A 27,607-nucleotide genomic window follows, 5' to 3' on the forward strand; every position below is an offset into this window, starting at 1 on the left:
GGTGCAATCTCAGCTCATTGCAACCTCTGCCTTCTAGGTTCAAACCATCCTCCCTCCTCAGCCTTCTGAGTAGCTGGGTCCACAGGTGTGTGCCACCACTCCTGGCTAAGTTTTTTGCATTTTTTGTAGAGATGGGGTTTCACCATGTTGCCCAGGCTGATCTTGAACTCCTGAGCTCAAGTGATCTGCCTGCCTGAGCCTCCCAAAGTGCTGGGATTATAGATGTGAACCACTGTGTCCAGCCCCAATATTTTTCTTTCATCATCATTCTTTTAAAATCACTGTGGACTGATGGATTTATTTTTTTCACGTATGCTATAATCTGTTACCATCATTATTCTTTGAATGCTCAAATTCTTCCAAGTTAACCAATGGAAGCCCCATTCAAACTGGCTTGAATACAGTATTTGTCCTTTTATAACTCCACATTAATTTTGGGGCATTTCTTTGTATAATGGCATAAGAATTTTCCAGTTTGCCTTGTGTTTTCTGTTTCAGAACTAGAAATCAGTCTTTTCTCCAAAGAACCTTGCTTCATTTTAATGCAGAGTGTTATTAAGAAACCAAGATCCAGGCGCTACTAAGGACCTTGTTTTTTAGGCCCTTCCAATAGACAGAGCTAAGAAATGCATACAGTAGTGTGTTTTAAATCATAATTTTATCTCATACCACTGAATTCTCTCTCATCTTTTCCCCTTTACAATTATATTTCCCTTCTCACACAGTAAGAACTCTGGTTCTCAAGAACCTCAATATATTTACTCATTTAGTCTATTAAAAATTTCATAATTGCCAATCCAATTCTATTAGCAATAAATAAGTAGAGTACAGTATTTGGTTTTGTTTTGCAAGTCTTTGTGTCCTTAGAACATATCTCTCTAAGGGATATAGTCAGAGCACTATTTAAATATATATATATATATATTTTTAATGGTAGAATGATTTTTTTTTAATTATACTTTAAGTTCTAGGGTACATGCGCACAACGTGCAGGTTTGTTACATATGTATACGTGTTTAAATATTTCTTGAATTCTTTTTTGTATGTAGTTGCTTTTTTTCTCCCCTCCCTTCCCCTCCCTTCCCCTCCCCTTCCCCCCTCCCCTCCCCTCCCCTCTCCTCTCCTCTTTTTTTTTCTTTTTTTTTTTTTTGTGACAGGGTCTCACTCTGTGGTCCAGGCTAGAGTGTAGTGATGCAATCAGAGCTCACTGCAGCCTTGATCTCCCAGGTGATCCTCCTGCCTCAGCTTCCCAAGTAGCTGGAACTACAGGCATGCAGCACCATGCCTGGCTGGTTTTTTTCTTTAATCAAGAAATATTTCTTAGATTCTTTCTTGCATGTGCTTTTAATGTAGAATTAAAGCCATTCATTTCTCTTTATATTCAGTTTTATGGTTTTTCTTTTTATCTGATTTTTGAATAAATAAAAATACATGATTCAGCCAGATGTGGTGGCTTGTGCTTGTAATCCTAGCCCCTTGGGAGGCTGAGGTGGGAGGCTTCCTTGAAGTCTGGGCAATATAGTGAGACCCTGTCTCTAAAAAAATTTTTTTTTTTTTTTAAATTAGACAGGTGTGGTGGTTCATACCTGTAGTCCCAGTTACTTAGGAGGCTTAGGCAGGCAGATAACTTGAGCCTAGGAGTTCAAGACTGCAGTGAGCTGTGATCATGCCACTACACTCCAGCCTGAGTGACAGTGTAAAACCCCATCTCTTGAAAAGAAAGTTCAAAAGTCAAAACCAAGAAAATTCTTACTCTCTGGCACCACATTCCCACTTACTCTATAGCTAACTATTGTCATTGGTTTCTGGAGTATCTTTCCTGTGTTTCTTTTTCCAAAAATAAGTGAATATTTATACTTTAGTTTCTCCTTTCTTATATAAAAAGTAGCATTATATATATATATATAAAATATCATGTTTATATATAAATTTATATATAATTTGCTATATATATAAAATAATTATTTTCCATCTTGCTTTTTTAGTTAACAACGTAGCCTGGACAGTTTTCTACTTTGGTTCATAGAAATCTTTCTTGGCCAGTCATGGTGGCTCATGCTTGTAATCCCAGTACTTTGGGAGGCTGAATAGAGAGGATCACTTGAGCCCAGGAGTTCAAGACTCACCTGGGCAAGACTGCGAAATCGTGTCTCTACGAAAAATCTAAAAATTAGCCAAGTGTGGTGGCATGGGCCTGTAATCCCAGCCTCTTGGGAGGCTGAAGCAGGAGGATCACTTGAACCTAGGAATTCGAGGCAGCAATGAGCTATGATTGTGCTACTGCACTCCAGCCTGGGTGACAAAGTGAGACCCTGTCTCTTTAAAAAGAAAAAATCTTTTTTTCTCTTTTTTTCTTCCCTCCTTTCTGTTTTGCCCCTCTTCTTTCCCTCGCTCATGTAATACTATTGTAAAGGTGTACCATAGTTTATTCAACCAGTCTCCATGGATGGACATATAGGTTGTTTCTAAGTTTTTAATATTTTATAGAATTTGTATAGAATGATACAGTGAGTAACCTCATGAATATGTCATTTCACTTTTGTGGAAGTACATCTTCAGAGTAAATTTGTAGAAGTGGGCTTGTGGGTCTGAGGGTAAATGCATATGTAGTTTTGTTAGCACATATATGGTCAAAAGCCACATATTTTTTCTTTGATACGGGGGCATGTAGCTGGTGGTGCTGAAGGAATAGCAAGGAAGCCACATGAAGAAACAGGTCAAAGTGACTCGCTCAGGATCCTATATATTAGCAGTAGAGTTGAATTAGAGCCCTGGCCTCCATCTTCATTGCAGTACACGTAGACGACAAGGAATTCGCGCATGGAAAACAGAAATGTATTTGACTAAGGCCAGTGTTACCAGGACCATTAGGAGGTCAGAGAAAGGAGAAGTTTATATGGACCCCACTCGGGTAGAAAATACTTCACCCCAAAATTTACAGCATCAATAAGGTTTATAATGGCCCTCTGCTGTGTGCATAGAGCTTGTATTAGTGTGCTTTCTTTTCTTTCTTTCTTTCTTTTTTTTTTTTTGAGACAGAGTCTTGCTGTGTCATCCACACTGGAGTGCAGTTGCGTGATCTTGGCTCACTGCAACCTCCGCCTTCCGGGTTTAAGCGATCCTCTTGCTTCAGCCTCCCGAGTAGCTGGGATTACAGTGCCTGCCACCACGCCTGGCTAATTTTTGTGTTTTTAAGTAGAGACAGGGTTTCACCATGTTGGCCAGGCTGGTCTCAAACTCCTGACCTCAGATGATCTGCCCGCCTCAGCCTCCCAAAGTGCTGGGATTACAGGTGTGAGCCACTGCGTCTGGCCTAGTATGTTTTTATATTGCTATAAAAAACTACCTCTGAGACTGGGTAATTTATTTAAAGAAGAGTTTTAATTGACTCTGCTCCACAGGCTATACAAGAGGCATGGCTGGGGAGGCCTCAGGAACCTACAATCATGGAGGAAGGGTGAAGGGTAATGTTAAAGATACATTGTGATCACTTCTAGGACCTTCTGATGTAAAGGCGTATTTGTTAAAATCACACCCAGAGCTTTTACTGTAAGGGTACTTTTTTTTTTTTTTTTGTTACACTTTCAGAACTTTCCAGTATAAACATACATTTTGAGTACTTCTGGAACTTTTCATAGTTAAGGTACATTTTCTATTTTGCAATTAGAAATATGTGGAATAGTTATATTTCGGCACCTTGAGAATATTCAGTTCTCAATCTTTTTTATCTAACGGTTTTAATGCTTCTGAAGTTCCTTCCTGGTAAGTTGTTATGTTGGGGCTCTGCAAAATGGTGATATTCTAATGCTATTATTTCTTTTTCATAAATATTTGGCATTCTTTTGTAAAGCACATGCCTTTTTTATTCTTTTCATTTTATTTTTAAGTGAAAAAGCTGTGTAGCATGTGGATTAGTCACTTCATACAATAGATGTTTGATTAGAAAAGTTGGGTGCAAATGAAATGTAAAAATATGGAGTCATAGCTTACATGTACAATGGTGGTTTATTCTTCAAAGGAATCTTACTGTAAACCTTTTTTTTTTTGTTTTGCAAAGCTAGTATCACCTCTTAATTTCTGTTATTCTTATAAACCTGAATTTTCATGTAGGGCACATTTATTCAACAAATTATTGAGAGCTTTTTATGTGCCAGACACTTTGGTAAGCACTTGGAATAGAGTAGTAAGCAGAAAAAACATACCTGTCCTTAATGTAGGGTGCATCCTTACAGTTAAGAAGACAATGAAAGTTGCCCAGGCTGGTCTCCCTTGATTGAAGGCAGTTATGAAACTGTGCCTTGTGAGGAATCTTGATTTGGAAGGTATTATAGGCTTTTCCTAACAAACTGGTTCAAGTAAATGCTTTGAAGTTCAGAACCCTAAACAACCATTCTCTATGGGTCTGATGAAAAGAATATGTGGTATAATTGGCAGTATCCTCCTGATGTCTTTCTAATGTAATGTCGAATTATGATTGCAGATCTCTTTCCTCAACGTGAAATTTTGCCCAATTTTTTGTCTTACGATATTTCCCAATGTTTCTAGGGTCCACACATCCATAAGACGTGTTCTAGAAGCATGATTCAGAGGTGTTGTGAGGACATCACCAGGCAAGCTCTGCTTTGGTTACTAGATTCCATATGGACTGGGTAGGAAAGAAGAAACACCACTTTCCTGGCATTACCAATGAAGTTAATGGAAGAGCAGAGAATTTCTAGAAGTTCTGAAAAGGCTTTGAGGCTTGTGGCAATCTACCATAGCTCAAACTTGAGGAGACCACCTTTCATAAGTTGGATTCAAATACAATACCTTCGCTGAAAGACATTTTTTTGCTCCACTTTTGGGTTGGCTGTGGGACTTGCATTATTTTGCTAAAATGGACCAGCAGTTCTGGGGATGAAGAGAGATCCCTGCTGCTTCTTAGTCACATGGCGTGGCAGAAATCTGCAGCCTTCGGAATCTTCCAAGGAACAGTCAAGTGGCACTTAGCTAGATAAATGTTTACTAGAGGCATCTCTTAAAGAGTTTTCCACCAAATATAAGTCTTTTTCTTTTTCTACTTACTCTATAATCCAGCAGTATCTCCCTATAGATTAGTAAGATGAATGTGTCCACAGTTAGGTGTATACCTATCTTTAAAGAAAAAAGATATCTGTCAGTTACACTGCTATGACCTCAGGTTCCAGAATATTAAGGGAACATTCTTTCAAGAGATGTTTCACTTTGGACTAATCCTAAGTTTAGAAACCAGCTTATTGCCGAAGGGAAAAAGGATAGCCCAAGTGACAAGAAAACACTTCTCACTATGAATTGGTTTGGAAGTAACTTCTTCAAGTCTCCTGAGGATCTTTCCTTACTCAATATACACTCACCTCTGTTGTCATGTATGTCATCTGAAGATGAACAATATTTTATTTCCAGCTTGAGGTAGGGAATAGGATGAATTTTCCCCCTAGCTTTTGCTCTTTAGTTGGTCTATCAAATCAACCTCTGCTTACAAGGAGCCAGGGAAAAGAAAACTGGGCTTGGGAAGAAAGTGGTTGATATCTTTTCTCCATGTAAACTTGAAAAAGGGCACCTGATTTGTTCCTTCTGGCCTTTGTTGGCTGGTGACAAGAAAAGGGCTGGCTTGGGTGAAATGGTATTTCTTTATTCTTAAAATGTGGAACCCTGACCAAGCGGAACTTTATTTTTAGAGACTGCCAATCATTTCTACCCGTTTGAAATAAAAACTCAAGGGTTTTGGCTTCAGCTGAATTGGAAATATTCAAGGAGGCCTAGGTGCAAGGCAAAATGATTTCTCAGTACTTCCAGGTGTGATTACGGAAGAGTGACATGAAACATCAAGGCTGAAGGACCAGGCATGTGGGAGAGGTGGTAGGGCTTGTACTAGAAGAGGAAGAGGAATTGAGTGAAGTCAAAAAGGGGGAAAAGTATGTATCTCATCTATCAAACTTTTGCAGGAGTTAGCCTCCTACCTCCTGAGTTACAGCCTCCCTCAGCTTCTGAGGGTTAGGGTCACCAACTATCTTGGTTTGCCTGGAACTGTACTGGTTTTAGCACTAAAAGTTCCCTATCCTGGGAAAACCCTTGGTCCTAGGCCAACTGGAATGATTGGTTACCCTGACTGAATTTTTTTTTTTTTTTAAGAGATGGGGTCTGAGGCCAGGCGCAGTGGCTCATAACCTGTAATCTTAGCACTTTGGGAGGCCGAGGTGGGCAGATCACCTGAGATCAGGAGTTTGAGACCAGCCTGGCCAACATGGTGAAGCCCCGTCTTTACTAAAAATACAAAATTAGCTGGCGTGGTGGTGCATGCCTGTAATCCCAGCTACTAGGTAGGCTGAGGCAGGGGAATCGATTGAACCCTGGAGGTGGGGATTGCAGTGAGCTGAGATTGCACCATGGCACTCCAGCCTGGGCGAAAGAGTGAAACACTGTCTCAGAAAAAGAAAAAAGAGATGGATCTTGCTCGTGGGTTTAAGCAATCCTCTCACCTCAGTCTCCCTTGTAGCTGGGATTTTAGGTGTGCACCACCATGCCTGGCCATCACTCTGAATCTTAAGGCATTTGGGTAGCACATATGACAACTGAAAACCTGGTCCAGCTTTCCTTTCTCCTTCCTTTGTTTCTGAGAAAAGTATACAGAGTGCCCTTGAGCATACACAAGATCCTGAAGTTAGAATAATAACAGTGGCCATCAACTTCATGCCTACTACGTGTCAGGTACGTGATCTTGTCTAATACTCTGGCAACTGAGGAGCTAGGATATTTTAAATCCAATTTTATGGAGGAGGAGACCAGAGCTGAGGGTTGTGACAAGTTGTGTTTTCTAAGATCAAACAACTAGAATGTAACTATTTGAACTTTTTTGTGTCTGAAATTAAAATCTTTGCTCTTTCTACTAGATGAAGAACTTGTGAAATTTGATAGGTAAATGAGCATCTTCTCTGGTTTAGCAGAGCTTTGTGGCCATAAGCTTCATCCACTGTTTGCATACTCATTCCTGTTCTTCATGGTAGCATAAGATTCCCTGAGTTTAGAATATAGAAAATCTGTCTAGGAAGCTACAAAAACTACTTGAGTCTGATACCTGTAGCAGCCCCTGAATAATCTTTCAGTTCTTAATGAACTACTGAGTTCCTGGTACATGGAAGATACTCGGTGAAAGGTAGCTATGGTTGTTATTTTAATTACAACACGTGAGCAATCATTTTGAACTGAAATGTCTTAGCCAATGTATGTCAATTCAAACATTTAAATAAAAAAATAACCGAAGACTCGGTATTAAGGAAATAAATAATATATTTATCTTTGAGTTCAAAATTAGACAAACAGCCTAGACAATAAAGCAAGACCCTCATCTCTACAAAACATTAAAAAAAATTAGCTGGGGATGGTGGCATGTGCCTGTGGTCCCAGCTAGTTGAGAGGCTGAGGCAGGAAGATCTCTTGAGCCCAGGAGTTCAAGGTTGCAGAGAGCCATAATCATGCCGCTGAACTACGGCCTGGGTGACAGAGCAAGACCCTGTTTCAAAAAAAGAACATACACACACACACACACACACAAAAGGTAAACACAGAAAAAAAACATTTTTTTTTTTTCCACTAAGGAAAAGCTATCCTCTTAGTTATTTGATTTGGAATGGATAGAACACAGTCTTCCTTGCTATAATAAATGGTATCACACACATAATACTGAGTTAGAAGCAAAAATTCTAAGGCTGCAAGCTATAAATGGTTCATTCCTAATCCATGCGTTTAGCCCTAAGAAATCCCTCTACTAAAAGATGATTGAAGCTCTTAGCCTAATGATGGAAGCACCAACTTGTGGCCATCACATTGAAAGGTAAATGCCTTTGTATGGAAGCATGCAGAAAGCTAAATTTTAGGCTACGCTCTGCTTGTATTTCATCAATTCATGCCCAAGACCTGTGGCTTTACTAGAGAATGAAACACAATAAAGTTCACATAAATTTGTAGCTAGCCTTGAGGAGGACTCAAATATAACAGAAGAGACAAGCGAATCTATTTGGTCCAATTCAACAAATACCATGTACCCATGAGGTTTCAGGGTAGTGTGCGGGATACTGGGTATACAGGGAGGAACAGCATATGCCCCCAACCTCAGGGAGCCACATGGAGGTAGAGGAAATAAGACATATAAAAGTAGTTTCTTCAGGGCCAATTCAAATCAGCATAGATGTATGTCTTAGTCTATTTCGGTTGAGGTAGCAAAATACCATAGGCTGTGTGGCTTAAACAAAAGAAATAATTTTCTCACAGTTCTGGAGAATGGAAGTCTGAGATTAGAGTGCCAGCACAACTGAACTCTGGTGAGGATTTTCTTCCTGGTTTGCAGTGTGCTCATGTGGCCTTTCCTCTGTACATGCATGTAAAGAGACAGCAATCTCTCTTAAGGCCACTTTTTTTTTTTTTTTTTTGAGACCGGGTCTTGCTCTGTTGTTAGACTGGAATGCAGTGGTGCAATCTCGGCTTATTGCACCCTCTTCCTCTCAGGGTCAAGAAATCCTCCTACCTCAGCCTCCCAAGTAGCTGGGACCACAGGTGCATGCCACCATGCCTGGCTAACTTTTTGTATTTTTAGTAGAGATAGGGTTTCACCATGTTGCTCAGGCTGGTCTCAAGCTCCTGAGCTGAAGCAATCCACCTGCCTTAGCCTCCCAAAGTGCTGGGATTATAGGCGTGAGCCACTGTGCCTGGCCTAAGGCCACCAAACTTACAGAATCAGGATCTCACCCCTACAACTTCCCTTAACTTTCATTACTTCCTAAGTGTCGTGTTTCCAAATACATTCACACTGGGGGCTAGAACTTCAACATACATGCATTTTGGGGAATGCAATGCAGTCTGCAGAAATGGGCCCTAACTTACATCATAACAAACATATTAAAATGTACTCATACATTTGTTATATCCACATATATATATTTTTTTCTGTACAATACTTGAAATAAATTTTATAATTTTGTTTTTGAGATTGACTATGAATAACTCATTTATTTATGACTAGTTGCTGCTTCTTTGCAACCATTCATATTTGGGAATTTTTGCAAAATGAGAACTTATAAATTTTTTTCAAAATGTTAAATATTTGTATATTCTAAATTTGGCAATTAATAAAATTGACATAATGCTAGGTTTTTGTGTTTAATTGAGCATTAATTTATTTGCAGTTTTTATATTTTGAAGCTAATTTTTTTTCCACGGTAGTTTCTTGAAAAGCTCGTCAGACCATGAGAACTGTCTACAATGCCTAATGGATAAAAGGGCTAGGGGTATTTCATAGTTCCACTTCACACTTCTAGACAGGTCACTTCCAACCTAACCTCTCTTCCAAGCTCTGGTACATCATTTCCAGGCCTTTGTTAAGTATTGTCTTGATTCTCACTGACATTTAGACTGAATATGTTCCAAACATCCCTACATCGTATTCTCTTATTCTTTTTTTATTTTTTTATTTTTTGCCATCTCTCTTGCATTGACATCACCACCTAGCTAGTGGGAGACCACTGCAGTCACCATTACTAGTGTCCAAATCTAGTGGTATCAGGTTTCAGAATGGCATGAATGCTTAAAAATTACCTGAAAGCCTTGTTTTATATTGATTTCTGTACCTCATTCTTGGAAATCTGTGCAGTTGGTCTGAGGGAAGGCTTGGGAATTTCTTTTTTGTAACAAGCTAATGTGCTGTCATCTTTGGGAAGGTGTGGACATGATCAGTATTGATGGGATGAAAAAGAGATGTGGATCTTAATAAGATCCACAGTGCAACTTATACTATAATACCATGAAATTCCATTGGCTGTATTGCCAGAAATCTGAAGTAATGGGCTCCACAGCTGTTTCCAAGATGCCCCCAGGATGTTGTCTTAAGGGTAGTTAGGAGTGTTCTGCTTTGGCCTCCAGGCCATGTGTCCCAGGTGCTGAACTTTGGTGACTATTACTGCAACAACTGTTTTTTTTTTTTTTGAGACGGAGTCTTGCTGTGTCGCCCAGGCTGGGGTGCAGTGGCGCGATCTCAGCTCACTGCAACCTCCGCCTCCTGGGTTCACGAAATTCTCCTGCCTCAGCCTCCTGAGTAGCTGGGATTACAAGTGCACACCACCATGCCCGGCTAATTTTTGTATTTTTAGTAGAGATGGGGTTTCACCATGTTGGTCAGGTGGTCTTGAACTTCTGACCTTGTGATCCACCCGCCTCTGGCTACCAAAGTGCTGGGATTACAGGCATAAGCCATCGCACCCTACTGCAACAACTGTTATAGGAAGAAATGCTGCTATCTCTTATTTTGTCTCAACTATGAGGCAGGCTCTTTCTTTAATTCTTCTTGGCACATCAGAAATCAGGTGCAAACTCTTAATGATGTTTGCCGAAAGAGAAGCACAAAACAGAATAATTACCACACTGCACAGGCTCAGACATTCTAGGGCCCTTCTACCCCACTCTTGACCCACCCCTTCTATGAGGCCAGGTGCAATTTACCCTTCACTATGGAAATCACTCCAGACATGCCCTTGGTTGAAGTTCAGGCAAAACTGATTTTCAGCCCCAGAAAGAGAAGTTTTTCCTTACCTCACTTTTGAAGCCCAGCCACCAGGTTTTCATTTTCTAATTCAGAATGATTGACAATAGGAATATTCATTCCTTTCTGGGAAAATCAACCCAAAGTATACTTTGTGGTACCACTAGGTCAATCATACAGTAATTTGATATCAAGACATATTCTGAAGTCTGGGTTGTTCACTTAAATGATACCCATATCAACTTCAACAGCCTAGTCCAGGTTTCAGTCTGCCCATTCAGTTCAGTTCCTTCTCAGTATCCCTTCAGGAAAGGTTAAAAATCCTTGAGATGCAGCTCACTCAGAGTTACTTTGTCACACATCCCCTGGGCACAGTAAATAAATCAGATGTCCTTCAATAGACACAATAATCTCATGAGGTAGTTTTTTCATCAGAACCAATGGAAAGCAGAGAGGTAAAGTCGCTTAACCAAGGTCAAGCCTCCAGGAATGCTGGGATTTGAACTGAGGCCTTCATTCCACATTTGTGAATTTAACTATTTGAAACACTGAGGAAGTAGACTGGACATTGAGCTTGAATTTGCATGTCAGGATTTAGAACAATAATTCTATTAATAGAGATGAGGCAAAAAGCCAGAAGAGAAGGTATGATGGAGGAGGAGAAGGGAGGGAGAATGGCAGGGTCGATCTGGGCTATGAATTATGAGCCTCTTGGCATCATTGGGTCCCTATCTCTTCTTTATGGTTCTGACTTGGCTTAATGGTTATTGTTCTGAAACACCTTTGTTTCCAAGTTAATCATCATCCTTGACTCTCCAGGGCCCATGTACCAGCCAGTGCTGTGGTGAAGCAGCCTGTTCGGGGAGCCAGTGGCAGGACGACAATCACAGCAATTGTCCAGACTGGCGGGGGCTGGAGCACCGGTCTCTTCAGTGTCTGCAGAGATAGGAGAATTTGTACGTTCTTCCTCCTCATTTAAGTTCCTCCTTACTATTTTCTTTTCCAAGACATCAGTGAGTGGAAAAGCTACAACAGGCACAAGGAAAGAAATTAAATGGTTTCAGAATAACTGGACTAATCGTTCAGTGACTCAAATGTACTCCTTGTCTGGAAAAATCTTGCTTTTCAGAGATATGGATGCTTTTATAGAATAAGTGGTGCCTTCAAAGATTTCTAAATGACAGACTCCACTGTTGGCAAAGTGCATAAAATGAGCTTTCTTATCCAGTGCTGGTGGGAGTGTAAATTGGTACAACTCTTCTGGGGGATGGTTTAGCAATCCATATAGAAAGAACCTCAGCTGTTGCACAGCTTTTGACCCAGTAATTACATTTTTAGGAGTTTAAGGAAATAAATCATGTGCCAAGATTTAGCAGGAACATTAAATTTTGCAGCATTAGTTATTACAGCAGAAACCTGGAACAACTTAAATGTCCGACAAGAGGAATCCACACAATGAATTATTATACAGCCACGAAAAGTCATATTGTAGAATAATATTTAATGAGATGAAAAGATGATTTGGATACATTTTTAAGTTAAAGAAACACATTGCAAAACTGTGCACAGTAGATACCATTTTTTTTTTGGAGAGAGGAAAACAGTTTTTAAATGTCTGGAAGAATACAAATACAAATATTTATAGCAGATGTCTCCAGATGGTAGGTTAATGGATAATGTTTATTTCCTTTTTGCTTTTCTTTTTTCAATTGTCTTGGAAGAATACGTAGTACTCATATCAACAAGAACACTCACAAAAAGAAACTCCCTTCCTTGACTGAAATCCTTTCAGACACTGGTTAGACACTTTTCAGCTCTAAAGAGGGGCAAATAACACTGTCTTCTGGCTACATGAATCCTCCCTGGGCTTAGAGTTCAAAGCTCATCAATTCTATTTTTACCTTAGGACATTCTGACCCATCTTTGGTACCACATGTCAGGATCCCCTTCCGGGACCTGATGGTCTTGCCCTAGGGAGCAATTGGATCACAGCTTCTCTCTGGGAGGAGGGAGGGTATGTGTGATGGCTGAGGGTCAGTCTCTTAAGTTCAAAATCCAACAGACTCTGGGTAAAATATTTTTCAAGGATATAGCAGCCTTCTGGGAAGATCTGAATTTGTACTAAAGCCTCACAGGACATACCAACCAGAGAACTCTGAGTAAGTACTCATTCAGCTGAATCTTCCCTGTGACCCACAGCTTGGCAAGTCTCTTCCTGTCACTGTTACCCATATGGATTTCTGACCAGACGATTATGGAAGCTGTTCTCTGGTTCTCTCAGAATTCTTCCTGATTCTCTGCCCTTTTCATGACTTTGGTAGTCACCCAGTACTAAGGTACAGAGAGCATAGAGTAGCCATGCACAAATGTGCAGATCTGGCCCCAGAGTAATAAGTGGACCATTTTCTTTCATAGATTATCGTTGGCGGTTGGGGGAACTTCAGTGCACTTGTAACTAGGGCAAAGCCTGGACTATGGTGTAGCGGTTAGGAGAACAGCTTCGTATCATATATATACCTTGAATCCTAACTCTGGCTCTTACTGGCCATGTAACGTTGAACAAGTCCTTTGGGTCTTCATTTTTCCACCTCTAAAATGAAGATAACAAAGGTGCCTACCTCAAGGGTTACTGTAAAGATGAACACAGATCATGTATAGAACCCACTCTTAACACTGGTTTGAGGCATAACTGGATCAGTTAGGGATTTAAGGTTGCAAGCTGTACTAGGTTGAGTAGTGTCACCTTGAAATGCATGTTCACTTGGAACCTCTGAATGTGACTTTATTTGGAAATAGAGTGTTTACAATGTAGTCGAATTAAATTGAGGTGAATCCTTATTTATAAGAAGAGAGAGATTTGGACACAGACACACAAAGGAGAAGGCCATGTGAAGACAGAGGCAGAGACTGGAGTGACACATCTGCAAGCCAAAGAGCTCCAGCAATTGCCAGCAACCCCCAGAAGCCAGGAAAGAGACAGGGAACAGATTTTCCCTCGGACACCCCAAAAGGAGCAAACTCTGCCAACGCTTTGGTTTCACACCTCTAACCTCCAGAATTCTCCCATGAGAGAATAATTCCTGTTGTTTTAAGCCAACCAGTTTGTGGTATTTTGCTATGGCAGCCCTAGGAAACGAATATATAAGCCAACATCGAATTTCATTAGAAGGCCATAGGATAGCTCATAGAATCAATGAGCCAGCTAAAAGCCAAGCCCAGAAAGGGACAAGGCGCATTGTTATCAGGTGCTAGCTGACAGTCCAATCAACTTTAAATGTTTTTATCTTTGTGTCATCCCCATCTGAGAATTGATGTTTCAGTGGAAGCAGCTCAATTCGCTCAGCTTGGATCATGTGCCTACTTCTTCACCAGGCCAGGGTTCTCTGAATGATAGTCCTACCAATATGGTTCACAATAAGGAAGGGATAATTTCCTAAATTTACTATTGGGGTGCAGTTACCAGGAAAATTCAAAAAAATATAATTACAATGCCCTTAGTAAATCTTAGCTATTAATATTACTGTTATTTAAAAAAATTATCCTTCAGCATGTTGAGAGCAAAGAGTGGATGCGTCAGAAGGTTTCTATAAGATGCTGCAGAATGATTTCCACATAATCCTAAGAGCACCTAGAAAACTGGTCAAGGAGTTCTCACTTCTCAGCCATACTGTTTGCCTCAAGCATTGCTTCACTGTTCACCTCTGCTCTCAACCCGCATCGACGCTCAGGAACACCAACCACACTTCCTGAGGATTCCCTGGTTGTCCACTTGAGAGCCCATTCTAGTGACAAGGGGAGAAGAAAGGATATGTGGAGAAATACAATATTCTTTACAATTGGCATGAAGGAAAGACCATGGATAGGGTTCAAGGTGATCTCGAATGTTGTGTCGTAATTTTTGTTCCTTTTGTTATGCTTCCATGTTGTGACTCCTCGTAGTGTTTTAAAGTTAATTGTCTTAGAAGAAAACCTAAAGGTAATATATTACTGTGTACACTCATTATCTGCACTGTAATCCTGAGGATGCTGCTGGAGTGTGAGTGCTACAAGTCTTCGATTTCTTCCCCTCCTTATTCAGAAAGACTTTTAACTGGGGATTGTTTTGTCCACAAAGTTTTATTTCGAGTAAATCACTGCGTACATCGTTTTGACAGACCTGGGAACAAAGGGAGATCTTCTCATGACTGTTCCATGCCAGATTCCCATCCTGGGACATTTTTCCTTCAATTGCTGAGAATTATTGCTACAATTTGTCATCCATTAAGCAAAGGGTACATTATGAACAGCAGTGATTTCCATTTCTTTTTGACATTTTGCTTCTTCATTTTATTGTAATTATGTATTTTAAGTGCCTCCTTCTTCCCACCTCTGTGTTTTCATCTGAATTCACACTGCACTGGGATTAGCAAATGGGTGTCTCTGTGTCCTTTGAAGATAGGGTAGCTGAGAGCTCAGATGTGAAGATTAAACTGAAGTGAAATAAGTGGCTACTAAGTGGCATTGTGAGTAAAAGACTGGGCAGTCCAGCTTTGGGAATGTTTGTGCTGTGGCCTCAGAGAAGGTTTATGCGGAAGGTGTAATCAACTCCTAATTCAGCTCATGATTCAACCATGTTTACTGAGTTTCTTCCCATGTATAGGCACAAGGTAGGTGATACAGACACATTAGTGAATAGGTCAGAGACAGTGTCTTAGAGGAGATGGATAATAAACAAATCTGTAGGCTGGACACGGTGGCTTCCCACCTATAATCCCAGCACTTTGGGAGGCCAACGCGGGCAGATTACCTGAGGTCAGGAGTTCGAGACCAACCACAGCCAACATGGTGAAACCCCATCTCTACTAAAAATACAAAATTAGCTGGGCGTGGTGGTACATACCTGTAATCCTAGCTACATGGGAGGCTGAGGCAGGAGAATCTCTTGAACCCGGGAGGCAGAGGTTGCAGTGAGCTAAGATTGTGTGACTGCACTCCAGTCTGGGCGACACAGCGAAACTGTCTCAAAACAAAACAAACAAAACAACAACAACAAAAATCTGTAAACAAAACAATTGCAGTTGTGAGAAATGCCATGAAGAAATTTAACAGAGTGTTATGAAAGGAAATTACAGGAGAATGGGGTAAAGGACAGCCTCTCTGAGGAGCTGACTTAAGCTGTTACCTGAAAGATAGGAAAGAATCAGCCACTCAAACAGCTTCCCTGTAGCGGGCATTGTAAGCACCAGGCAGTAAAGAGATAGATGTGTAGTAGGAATTATCAGATACCCAAAGTGGGAAGAAGAAAGCAAACCAGAATTTTCCCTGGTTTTCTGGAAAAGGAAGGAGTCATGAGAAGACGTTGGACTGGGATTTGTGTCCTCACACTGCATCTCACATAACCTGTAGACTCCCTGAAAGCAGGGACCACAGTTTTCTTGTTCAATGCTCTGACGCCCAGCAGAGCACTTAGACCGTAGGAGACACTTAAACATATTTGCTGAATAACACGTAAATGAATTTTAACTTGTATTCTCACTTGCTTCTTTGTCGTATTTAATTGAAAAACTCATAGAGCCTCAGAGTTAGAAGGGATCTTGCGAGTCAGCTTGTCTGGTCCCCCATCTGTTTGCCTAAATCCCCTCTGCAACATGCCAAGACCTGACAGCCTTGACTTTCTGAGCACTTCCAGGGAGGAGGGCTCATTTTCTTTGGACCCAGTTCACCACTTTAAAAAATTATTTTGACTAGACTGCCATGCACATAATGCAGAATTCAAAAGTACCTACCTTTTTTGTGTATGAAAAGCAAGTAGTACTCCATCCTTGTGCTCGATCCACCTGGTTTTTCTCTCCAGAGTCAAATACCTTTACTTGAGTCCAGATATAGTCTATATACTTACACAGATATAAAAATCTAAAAAGTTAAAATAGATGTTTAATTATAAAACTATTATATAATCATTATAAAAAAGAAAAAAGCAAAAAACTATAAAGGGAGAAAACAGCATCCTGTAATCCCAGCTCTTGGAGATAAATATCGTTAATATTTTGGTATCCATTCTTCTAGATGTTTTGCTTGTGTGTGTGTGTGTGTGTGTGTGTATAATTTATACAAGTGGTAGCACTGTAAACACATACTGTCTAGCACCTTTGGCTTATTTTAATTTAATAATATATCTCACATCACATTCTTCTGAAAGAAGTATAAAAGAAAAAAAACATATCTAGGTGATCAGACCATATCAACATATCTGGAGCTAATTTCTTAAAATTCGGCAAAGATTCGGCTAGGCGCTGTGACTCGGCCAAGTGCTGTAATCCCAGCACTTTGGGAGGCCGAGGCAGGCAGATCACAAGGTCAAGAGTTTGAGACCAACCTGGCCAATATGGTGAAACCCTGTCTCTACTAAAAATACAAAAATTAGCCAGGATTTGTGGCGGGCTTCTGTAATCCCAGCTACCTGGGAGGCTGAGGCAGGAGAATTGCTTGAACCCAGGAGGCGGAGATTGCAGTGAGCTGAGATTGTGCCACTACACTTCAGCCTGGGTGACAGAGCGAAATTCTGTCTGGAAAAAAAAAAAAACCTGCAGAGATTCCATTGTATGAATGTACCATAGCTTATTTATATGAAAATCTCCATTGATGGACCTTTATGTGGTTTCCAGACTTTGCCATTCAAACCAATGCTATATGACTATCACTGCACAGATATCATTTTGCATGTGTGTGAGTGTGTCTGTTGGATAACCACTAAAGAGTAAACCTGCTGGTCAAATAGTATGTGCTTTTTTTTTTTTTTTTTTTTTTTTTTTGAGACGGAGTCTCGCTCTGTCGCCCAGGCTGGAGTGCAGTGGCCGGATCTCAGCTCACTGCAAGCTCCGCCTCCCGGGTTTACGCCATTCTCCTGCCTCAGCCTCCCGAGTAGGTGGGACTACAGGCGCCCGCCACCTCGCCCGGCTAGTTTTTTGTATTTTTTAGTAGAGACAGGGTTTCACCGTGTTACCCAGGATGGTCTCGATCTCCTGACCTCGTGATCTGCCCGTCTCGGCCTCCCAAAGTGCTGGGATTACAGGCTTGAGCCACTGCGCCTGGCCTAGTATGTGCTATTTTAGCTGTTGATAGATGTTGCCAAATGACTTTCCATTTGGAAGTTGTACTAATTTACACTCCCACCAGCAATGTATGAATATGACCCATTTCTTTTCTGAGCATCTCATTGTTAGAAAGTTCTGCCTCTTTTGCAATAATTGATCTGAAATGTGCCTCGCTGAAATTTCCACCCACCTTTCCCACTTCTACTCTCTGGGGCTCCACGCTCTGGTTTTGTGTAGGTTTCTTTTCTTTCTCTTGACTTTCCTATGAGTTAGAAGGATGAATAATGAGCAATATTCCACACATGTGGGTGGAGCCCATCTCAGAGAACAGGCCTGGATCATTTATACTGTGGGTGCTTACATAACTACCAGGCCTTTAGGTGTAAGAGGAAGAAGCTAAATTTACCCCTTTTGAACCTGAGGTCCTTAAAAAAAAAGACAAAAACAATTTTTTTCTTTTTTACTAGTAACAAATGTATACATTTACCTTGCAAAAAACGAAACATTACAGAAAAGGGAAGCATGTCCCTTCTTTTAATTTTATTTATTTATTTATAGAGGTAGGGTGTTGCTTGTTGCCCAGGCTGGAATACAGTGGCATAATTACAGCTCATTATAACCTCGGACTCCTAGGTTCAAGTGATCCTCTTACCTCAACCTCTAGAGTGACTAGGACTACAGGTGTGTGCCACTATGCCTGGCTAATTTTTAATTTTTAATTTTTTTTTTTTTTTGTAGAGATGGAGTCTTGTTATGTTTCCCAGGCTGGTCTCAAACTCCTGGCCTCAAGTGATCCTGCTGCCTTGGCCTCCCAAAGTGTTGAAATCTTAGAGAGTTTCCTTCCTGATCTTTTTCTCTATATTTCTCTATATTTATAATGTAAATGGTATTATGTATTCTGCTGTGCATATCATTATGCAGTTTGATTTTTTTAAATTCAAAATTTGTCTTAGAGATTTAACTCTGTTGGTTCTTTTTTTTTTTTTCAGTTGCCCAGGCTGGAGTGCAGTGGCACGATCCCGGCTCACTGCAAACGCTGCCTCCCGGGTTCACGCCATTCTCCTGCCTCAGCCTCCCAAGTAGCTGGGGCTACAGGCGCCCACCACCACGCCGGGCTATTTTTTTGCATTTTCAGTAGAGACGGGGTTTCACCGTGTTAGCCAGGATGGTCTCGATCTCCTGACCTCGTGATCCGCCCACCTTGGCCTCCCAAAGTGCTGGGATTACAGGCGTGAGCCACCGTGCCCGGCACTCTGTTGGTTCTTAATTGATCTTTTGTATTCCATAGTATGTATTGTTGTACCGTTATAGTTTATTTGTACTTCAGTCTATTAATATACATTCATGTTGTTTTAAATTTAAAGTTACAAGTAATGCTGCAGTGACTTTTCTTGTACCTGCCTCTTTGTGAGCATGTATAAGCATTGGTCCAGGGTAGACACTGATAAGTGGAATCACTGGGTCCTAGAGGATGTAACATTTTCATAGATTCAGCAACAATGCCTTCCAAAGTGACTGTGCTAATTTCTACTTCCATCTGTGTGTGGAGTACCTATTTCTTCATGACTCCCCACAATATATCATATTAACAATTTTTTTCTTTTTTGAGACAGAGTTTCGTTCTTGTCGCTCAGGCTGGAGTGCAGTGGTGCAATTCTCCTGCATCAGCCTCCTGAGTAGCTGGGATTACAGGCACCTGCCACCACGCCCGGCTAATTTTTTGTATTTTTAGTAGAGACAGGGTTTTGCCATGTTGGGCAGGCTGGTCTTGAACTCCTGACCTCAGGTGATCTGCTCTCCTTGGCCACCCAAAGTGCTGGGATTACAGACGTGAGTTACTGCCCCCGGCCTGACAAATTTTTTAAAATTGGCATTATCATGGATAATAAGTGGTTTCTGGATGTCTTAGTATTCATTTCCAATGACATTGAGCAACATTTTGCCTTCATTATTGGCCATTTGTATTTGCTTTTCAGTAAGTTACCTGCCCATGTCCTATGCCCATTTTCTTCTTTTGTTTAATCTTCTATATAGTGATGTGCAGAAGTAGGTTTTTTTTTTTTTTTTTTTTTTTTTCTTTTTTGAGACAGGATCTCATTCTCTTGCCCAGACTGGAGTGCAGTGGCCTGATCTTGGCTCATGGCAACCTCCACCTCTCAAGCTCAAGGGAGTCTTCTGCCTCAGCCTCCCGAGTAGCTGGGATTACAGGCACACGCCACTACTGCCTGGCTAATTTTTGTATTTTTCATAGGGATGGGGTTTCACCATGTTGGCCAGGCTGGTCTCGAACTCCTGACCTCAAATGATCCACCCACCTCGGCCTCTCAAAGTGTTAGAATTACAGGCGTGAACCACTGCGTCTGGCCAAGAGTTCTTTATATATTCTAGATACTTATCCTTGGCCTGTGACATGTGTTGCAAAGTCTTTTCCTAGAGAGTCTTTAGAACAAAGGATCCCATCATCCTGATTTTGTGCATCCCTTTTTGGGGTGTGACCTGACAGTGTGTCCATATCCCACTGCATTCCTCACAGTACAGAGTAGCAACACTTGATGAAAGGATCTTTTTTAAAGAAGTTGAGGCCAGGCGCTGTGACTCAGCCTGTAATCCCGGCACTTCAGGAGGCTGAAGTGGGCGGATCACCTGAGGTCGGGAGTTTGAGACCAGCCTGGCCAACGTGGTGAAACCCTGTCTCTACTAAACATAAAAAATTAGCCGGGCATGGTGGCGGGCACCTGTATTCCCAGCTACTTGGGAGACTGTGGCAGGAGAATTGCTTGAACCCAGGAGGTGGAAGTTGCAGTGAGCTGAGATTGTGCCATTGAACTCCAGCCTGGACGACAGAGGAAGACCTCATCTCAAAAAAAAAAAAAAAAAAAAAAAAAAAAAAAGAAGTTGCCTGACTCAAGACTACCCCATAGGAATAAATGTAAAGTAGTGATAGGATACTGTCTAGCACACCAATCCACAACCACTGTGGCATAATAGATACATACATAAAACATGAGAACATAAGGCAATATGTATAGTAGTTCAGACTTTGGAACCAGACTACCTGAGTTAAATCTCACCTCTGCCTTTCACTGATAATTGTGTGAATTTGGACAAATTACTTAAATCTTCTGGGCCTCAGTATCCTCATCTGTAAAATGGGGATAAGAAGAGTACCTGTAGGATTATTGCAAAGATTAAATGAGTTAATATGTGCAGAGTGATTTTAACAGGGCTTGGTACATAGTGAACTCTGTATAAATATTAGCTATTATATAATAAAAATTTGTCCTTCATAGTGTTTTTTTAAAATCACATCTGATTTCTGCTTCAAAGTACAGTAATTGAATTTGAGTTATATTTCTTTCAGCATCTAGTACTACCCCCTAATGAACACTTAGATAACATGATTATATGACAAAAAAGATTAAAAATAAAAACAAAAGCATGTTTTTTTTAAAAAAGCATATGAGTCATAAAAATATGGTGCAAGAGTTCAAATGCACTTAAACAATTTCTGTACAAAATACTTACTGAGAATGGTGGGCACTTCTCTTTGTCAGTTAAAGTGGTGCAGCTGAGGCAATCATGTAAACACTATTTATTAGTCACTTAGTTTGCCAGCTTTACAATTAAGCATGTTTTGATTAATTTTTTTTATTTACAGGGATTTACACTATTTTGTAATCCACACATAAAGTGAGAGTCAATTGATTTTTATGTGCCATTGATTTCAAAATCCCCTAATTCAGGGTTGCATGCAGTGTGAGTACTCTGTACTTTCAGTAAATTTACTGGACTATTTGCTGTCCTCTAAGCTGTTCATACAAGTATCCAGGCTGGGTGGGACCTGCTGATCTACCTGAGATTACTTTTTAAATGTAGGGTGAAGTATCCCAGTCTTATTTGAGACTGAATTCAGAGTTTGCTTTGGGCCAAGAGATGTCTACAGTGGATGATTTAGTGACTCTCTTGAGACGCCCAAATAGATGAAATAGACGTTCTGATCTTTAAAGGCAGGCTGCTTCCTTCCCTGCCCCCATCCCTCATGCCCTTTGTATGCTTGTGCTACTTCATCCACTATTCGAAGTTGAAGTTCAGAGTCCTGGAGGCTTGTAGAGTCTAAGATACAGAATTCCTAGCTTTTTGCCTCTTTGTCACTGAATTTGGGAGTGGGACTTTGAAGTGCTCACTGTGGGAGAACAAGGGATGGCCAGAGGCAGGCCATTGTCAGGAAGCTCTTCAGTTTGCTGGTGTCATGGTATGTGAGCCTTTGCGTCTGGTGCACTAAAAGACAATGGTGAGTACTTCACACTCACTAGAGTAGCTAAAATAAAAATGACTGACAATAGCAAATGTTGGTGAGGATGTGGAGCAATTAGAACTCTTGGCCGGGAGTGGTGGTTCACACTTGTAATCCTAGTACTTTGGGAAGCCAAAATGGGAGGATTGCTTGAGCCCAGGAGTTCAGGCAACATACGGAGACCCCATCTCTACAAAAAATAAGAAAAAAGGTTAGCCAGGTGATATGGTTTGGATTTGTGTCCCCACCAAATCTCGCAGGATTGTCATCCCCCATGTTGGAGATGGGGCCTGAGAATACTATATGGTACCAAGGGGGGATGGTGCCAAACCATTAGAAGCTGCCCCTGTGATCTAATCACAATTGGATCCATCCCCCGTTGGTACCATATAGTGAGTACGTTCTTATGAGATCTGGTTGTTTAAAAGTGTGTAGCACCTCTGCCTTTGCTCTCTTCCTCTTTCCCTGGCCATGTAAGACATGCCTGCTTCTCCTTAGCCTTCTGCCATGTTTGTAAGTTTCCTGAGGCCTCCCCAGAAGCAGAAGCTGCTATGCTTCCTGTACAGCTTGAGAAACCGGAAGGCAATGAAACCTCCTTTCTTTGTAAAGTACCCATTCTCAGGTATTTCTTTATAGCAATGCGAGAACAGACTAATACACTGGATGTGGTGGTGCATGCCTGTAGTCCCAATTACACAGGAGGCTGGGATGAGACGATGAGAGGATCACTTGAGCCTGGGAGGTTGAGGCTGCAGTGAGCCATGATCATGCCACCACACCCCAGCCTGGGTGACAGAGTGACACCCTGCCTCAAAATAAATAAATAAATAAATAAATAAAATACAACTCTCGTGCATTACTAATGGGAGTCTAAAATGGTACAAATATTTTGGAGAACTCTCTGTCATTTCTTGTAAAGTTAAACATTTATCTACCCCATAACCTAGCAATTCCCCTTCCAGGAATCCACCCAAATGAAATAAAAACATACGCCTGTGTAAACACTTACAGATGAGTCTTCACAGCAGTCTTATTAATAATAGCAAAAAATGAAATAATCAAATGTTTTTCAATGGGAGAATGGAGAAACAATTTACGGAATATTGATACAATGGAATATGACTCAACTCTAAAAAAAGAGACATTCACACAACAGCATAGATGCATCAAAAACATGATGTTGAACGAAAGAAGTGAGATACAAAAGCAAACATGATTTCATTTATATGAAGTCTGAGAAGAGGCAAAACTCATCCATAAGAATAGATATTGGAACAATGGTTGCCTCTAGTGGGCAACGGGAGGGTTGGGATTGATTGGAAAGGGACACAGGAGCTCTGGGGTGAGAGCAATGTTCCACACATTTGGTTACTTGGGTATATGTGATTGTTGACGCTCATCCAACTGAACACGTATGGCCTGTGCATTTTCTTATATAAAAATTATGCCTCCATAAAGTATTTATTTAAAAAATTTTTAGAGTTTATGGTTAGCTTGGAATTTTTGAGGTTTCACAGTCCTAATTATTTGCATTCATCAGAGTTGTCATCTTTTACAATGCTAGATGACATAACATCTTAACTGTATATCAGGGGTTTTTAACCTGTGGTCTGTTAATAATTTTCAATGAATCCATGAACTCCGTGAAATTGAATGCACAATTTTGCATGTCTATGTGCGTGTAGTTTTCTTTTCCCTTGTGGACTGAGTTCATAGCTATCATTGTATTCTCAAAATGGTCTGTGACCCAAAACACATTTAGAATAGAATCCCTGCGTTGGAAGGTTCACGCAGAATGTGTAGAAAACAATATCAGTAAAGATGAGTGAACTAATAAATGACAAATTGTTTCCAGTCGATGTTCAAGGAAACAAGCCCCTAATAGTTTGCAGATTGAAACTGGCAGATATCAGTGACTCCAAGACACTAACATAAATTTGAATAACTTGGTCTGAGAAATAGAATAAAGCCCTGATAAGAATAGGAGGCAGAGTCAGTGTATTACAAAAGACCTTTCAGTTACACTTATAGAAATAGATGTCTGTTATTCAAGAGTATACCGTGTTTATTTTAAATATTGAAATTAGATAGATGAACATAATGGAAGCAACAGTTATGATTCAACTGTAAAAAAATTATTTGATGCTTTTTCTCTTAACAGGAACAAAACAATTACCATAGTCGATGCTAACAGAATTGTATCAGGTTTAACAAAAGAAGGCAATTTTGATGTGGCTCAGTTATGGCAGTTTTCATACAATGAGTTTTGGGAATTGGTTATTTATTCTCAGTGTCTGATAGTAGGGAGACAGTGCAGCATTAAACTGGTGGCATAAAGTTGTAAATATTCTTTGAGATGTGAAGTTGCTCCAAGAAATCTGAGAACCTTGGCTTTTTTGGATGTGGTTATTGGCAGGTTTCTGTGGTCTATTCTGTCCTATGTGTCTCGAGTGTGACATCGCCAGGCATTATGGAGAGTGTCTTTGTTGGCCGTTGTTACCTGGGTCCACTTTTGCACTGAGAATTGGCACCAGAGAGAGACATAAAATACAGGTAAGTGTGTCTGAAGGTATAAGTGAACCTGAATCTGTATGAAAACCTAGATGCCTTCCAAACCTGTGATTGTTCAAATAAAAAAGAGGGTGGGTGAGGATGTCGAAACATACCATGCCTTAGTGGGAAACTTTGAGAAAGGAAATACATTTAAAAATTTTATTCTTTACCAGGAGGTATAAGTTAACTAAAATACCATATTATTTTAGTAGAGATGGGGTTTTGCCACGTTGGCCAGGCTGTTCTCAAAGTCCTGCCCTCAAGTGATCCGCCCACTTCGGCCTCCCAAAGTGCTGGGATTGCAGGTGTGAACCACCGTGCCTGGCCCAGACTGATATATTTTTAAGTGAAACAAAAAAAAGTAAAGCACAGAAGTATGGAACTATTTAAAAAGACTTTATATGTGTATGTTTATGTAGACATAGAATTTATCTGGAAGTGGTTACAAGACACTGGTAACAATGGTTACCTCCAGGCAGGCAACTGGATGGATGGGGACAGCTGGAGAGAGGGATTTACTTTTTACTTCCTATCCCTTCTTACACTGAAATCTTAGGCCATGTGCACTTATTACCTCCTCCAAAGAAATAAATAATTATACGTATTAGGTCCTAAGAGAAAGAACCAAGAAGTTGATAGAGAAATCAGTGGTTTCAATTATAAAGGGCCATATCAGAGGTCCTAAGGGCAGGGCTCTGAATCGCAGGTATTGATTAGCAATTCAGCTGCTTGGCACTTATACAACTTAGTGTCCCTGGGCATTGGCTTAAGGATGTTGGTGAACCTTTGAAGTCATGGTTGAAGGGCCAGGAGGTAATACTGTACAGGTCCCTGGGGAAGAAAAATGAGCCTGTGTGACTACAACAGAACAGACTCTGGTCTTGCCCTAGGGCACGCTGTGTGAAGACTGGCTGGCGGTGCACTGCTGTTGGCCTTTTTCCATCTGCCAGGTGGCCCGCGAACTCAAGATGAGGACCTCCCAAGTCTATGAAATCTGTGCAGTCCCAATGACTAAGGACACCCTGGTTTGACAGAGCGAGATAACTCTTCTTCCTTACTCCCCAACACCCTCCTCTCAAACCTCTGAGTAGAACAATTGCTTTTTCCTAAGTTTTTACTGAAATGGTATAAAAATAAATGATTTTTCCCCTATTGTCTCTACTGTTCTTCTTTCTTTACACATTTCCCTGTTGAAGACTTTATTATCATTTGTCTGAATTTGCTATTCCAGTCCAGCCATATAAAGCAGATCTAGAGGTGAGTTTTCTTGTTTGTTTATTTTCTGAGACAGAGTGTTGGCTCTGTCACCCAGGCTGGAGTGCAGTGGCACCATCTCGCCTTCAAGCGATTCTCCTGTCTCAGCCTCCTGAGTAGCTGGGATTACAGGCATGCACCAACTACCTGGCTAATTTTTGCATTTTAAGTAGAGACGGGGTTTCAACATGTTGGCCAGGCTGGACTTGAACTCCTGACTTCAGGTGATCCACCCGCCCCGGACTCTCAAAGTGCTGGGATTACAGATGTGAGCCATTGCGCCCAGCCTAGGGGTGAGTTTTGTGCCTCCCCTCCCCTGCTGGAGTTTTGGAAGCTTGCATTTTCCCCTCCAGATTTCTACTGCCATCCTTTCTTTTTTTTTTTGAGACGGAGTCTCGCTCTGTCGCCCAGGCTGGAGTGCAGTGACCGGATCTCAGCTCTCTGCAAGCTCCGCCTCCCGGGTTTACGCCATTCTCTTGCCTCAGCCTCCCAAGTAGCTGGGACTACAGGCGCCCGCCACCTTGCCCAGCTAGTTTTTTGTATTTTTTAGTAGAGACAGGGTTTCACCGTGTAGGCCAGGATGGTCTTGATCTCCTGACCTTGTGATCTGCCCGTCTCAGCCTCCCAAAGTGCTGGGATTACAGGCTTGAGCCACCGCGCCCGGCCAACTGCCATCCTTTCATGAGAGATGTCTGAGAAGCTGGAAGAGTTGTTATGTGGCTTTCTTATGTCAAGCCACCTTCCTCAGAGTATCAGGGATGGGGCAGGAGGTGGTTAACTTTAGTTAGCATCTGGACTGGCTGGAAATGTCACTGAAACACATCAGCCATTGTCTTTCCCTTGTCCCAACTCTTCAGGTCTGATTGTTTCAAGGAGAAAGTCTCTGGTTGGTGCCCTTCTTGAACACCTCTGTAACACTTAACAAATCTTCTTCAGGCCCCAGGTTCAAAACCTCAGGTAGCAACAGCTGTGGGTGGAATTGTGTTCCCCACCTCCCATTCCTCCACCAAAAGATACGTTGAAGTCTTAACCCCTGGTAACTATGAATACGATTTTATCTGGAAATAGGGTATTTGCCATTGTAACTAGTTTAAAATGAGATCATTAGGGTGGGTCCTAATCCAGTATGACTGGTGTCCTTACAAGAAGAGGGGAAAAGACACAAAGATAGAGACACAGAGGGAAGACACGTATGTGAAGACAAAGGCGGAGATGGGAGCGATGCTGCCACAAGCCCAGGAATGCCTGGGGCTACCAGAGGTTGGAAGAGGCAAGGGAAAATCCTCCCTCAGAGATTTTGGAGGGAGCATGGCCCTGCCAACATCTTGATACTGGACTTCTAGCCTCCAGACTGAGACAGAATAAGTTTTTGTTGTTTTAAGCTACCCAGTTGGTGATCACTTATTTTAGCAGCCCTAGGAAGCGACCATCTACCATGTTTGGTAGATGTTTTTGTTAGGGCAGCAGCACCAAACAGTGCCGAAGAACCTGGGTTCTGCAGCCTGAAACGCCTCCTCTATTTACTATTTATACAACCATAGGCAAACTTGCTAACCTCTCTCTGTTTCAGTTTCCTTATTCGGGAAGTGGGATGGTGATAGTACTGACCTCGTAGGGCATGAAGATTGTAAATCAAGACATTTAGCACACTGCCTGGCAGGTAGGATGGACTCAGTAAATATGTGTGATCACTGTTTTATGGCTACTTTGTATTTGTGGCAAATTATACTAATTTTCCTTTTTTTTTTTTTCCTTTGAGAGTGAATCTTGCTCTGTCACCCAGGCTGTAGTGCAGTGGCATGATCTTGGCTCACTGCAACCTCCACCTCCTGGGTTCAAGTGATTCTTGTGCCTCAGAGTAGCTTGGATTATAGGCATGTGCCCCCA

General features: G+C 41.2%; 1 protein-coding gene across 1 annotated transcript; it reads left to right on the plus strand.

Moving 5' to 3' along the window:
• The first annotated feature begins 1,166 nt into the window (after positions 1–1,166).
• PLAC8L1 (PLAC8 like 1) lies at positions 1,167–27,167 on the plus strand. The gene is made up of 4 exons (XM_008014844.3): positions 1,167–5,427; positions 11,366–11,502; positions 24,330–24,466; positions 25,357–27,167. The coding sequence occupies exons 1-4, from the start codon at positions 5,306–5,308 to the stop codon at positions 25,495–25,497; spliced, it is 537 nt and encodes a 178-aa protein (XP_008013035.1). The 5' UTR covers positions 1,167–5,305; the 3' UTR covers positions 25,498–27,167.
• The last annotated feature ends 440 nt before the right edge of the window (positions 27,168–27,607 follow it).

Source organism: Chlorocebus sabaeus, chromosome 23 (assembly GCF_047675955.1).
Source record: "Chlorocebus sabaeus isolate Y175 chromosome 23, mChlSab1.0.hap1, whole genome shotgun sequence".
Classification (NCBI taxonomy): Eukaryota; Metazoa; Chordata; class Mammalia; order Primates; family Cercopithecidae; genus Chlorocebus; species Chlorocebus sabaeus.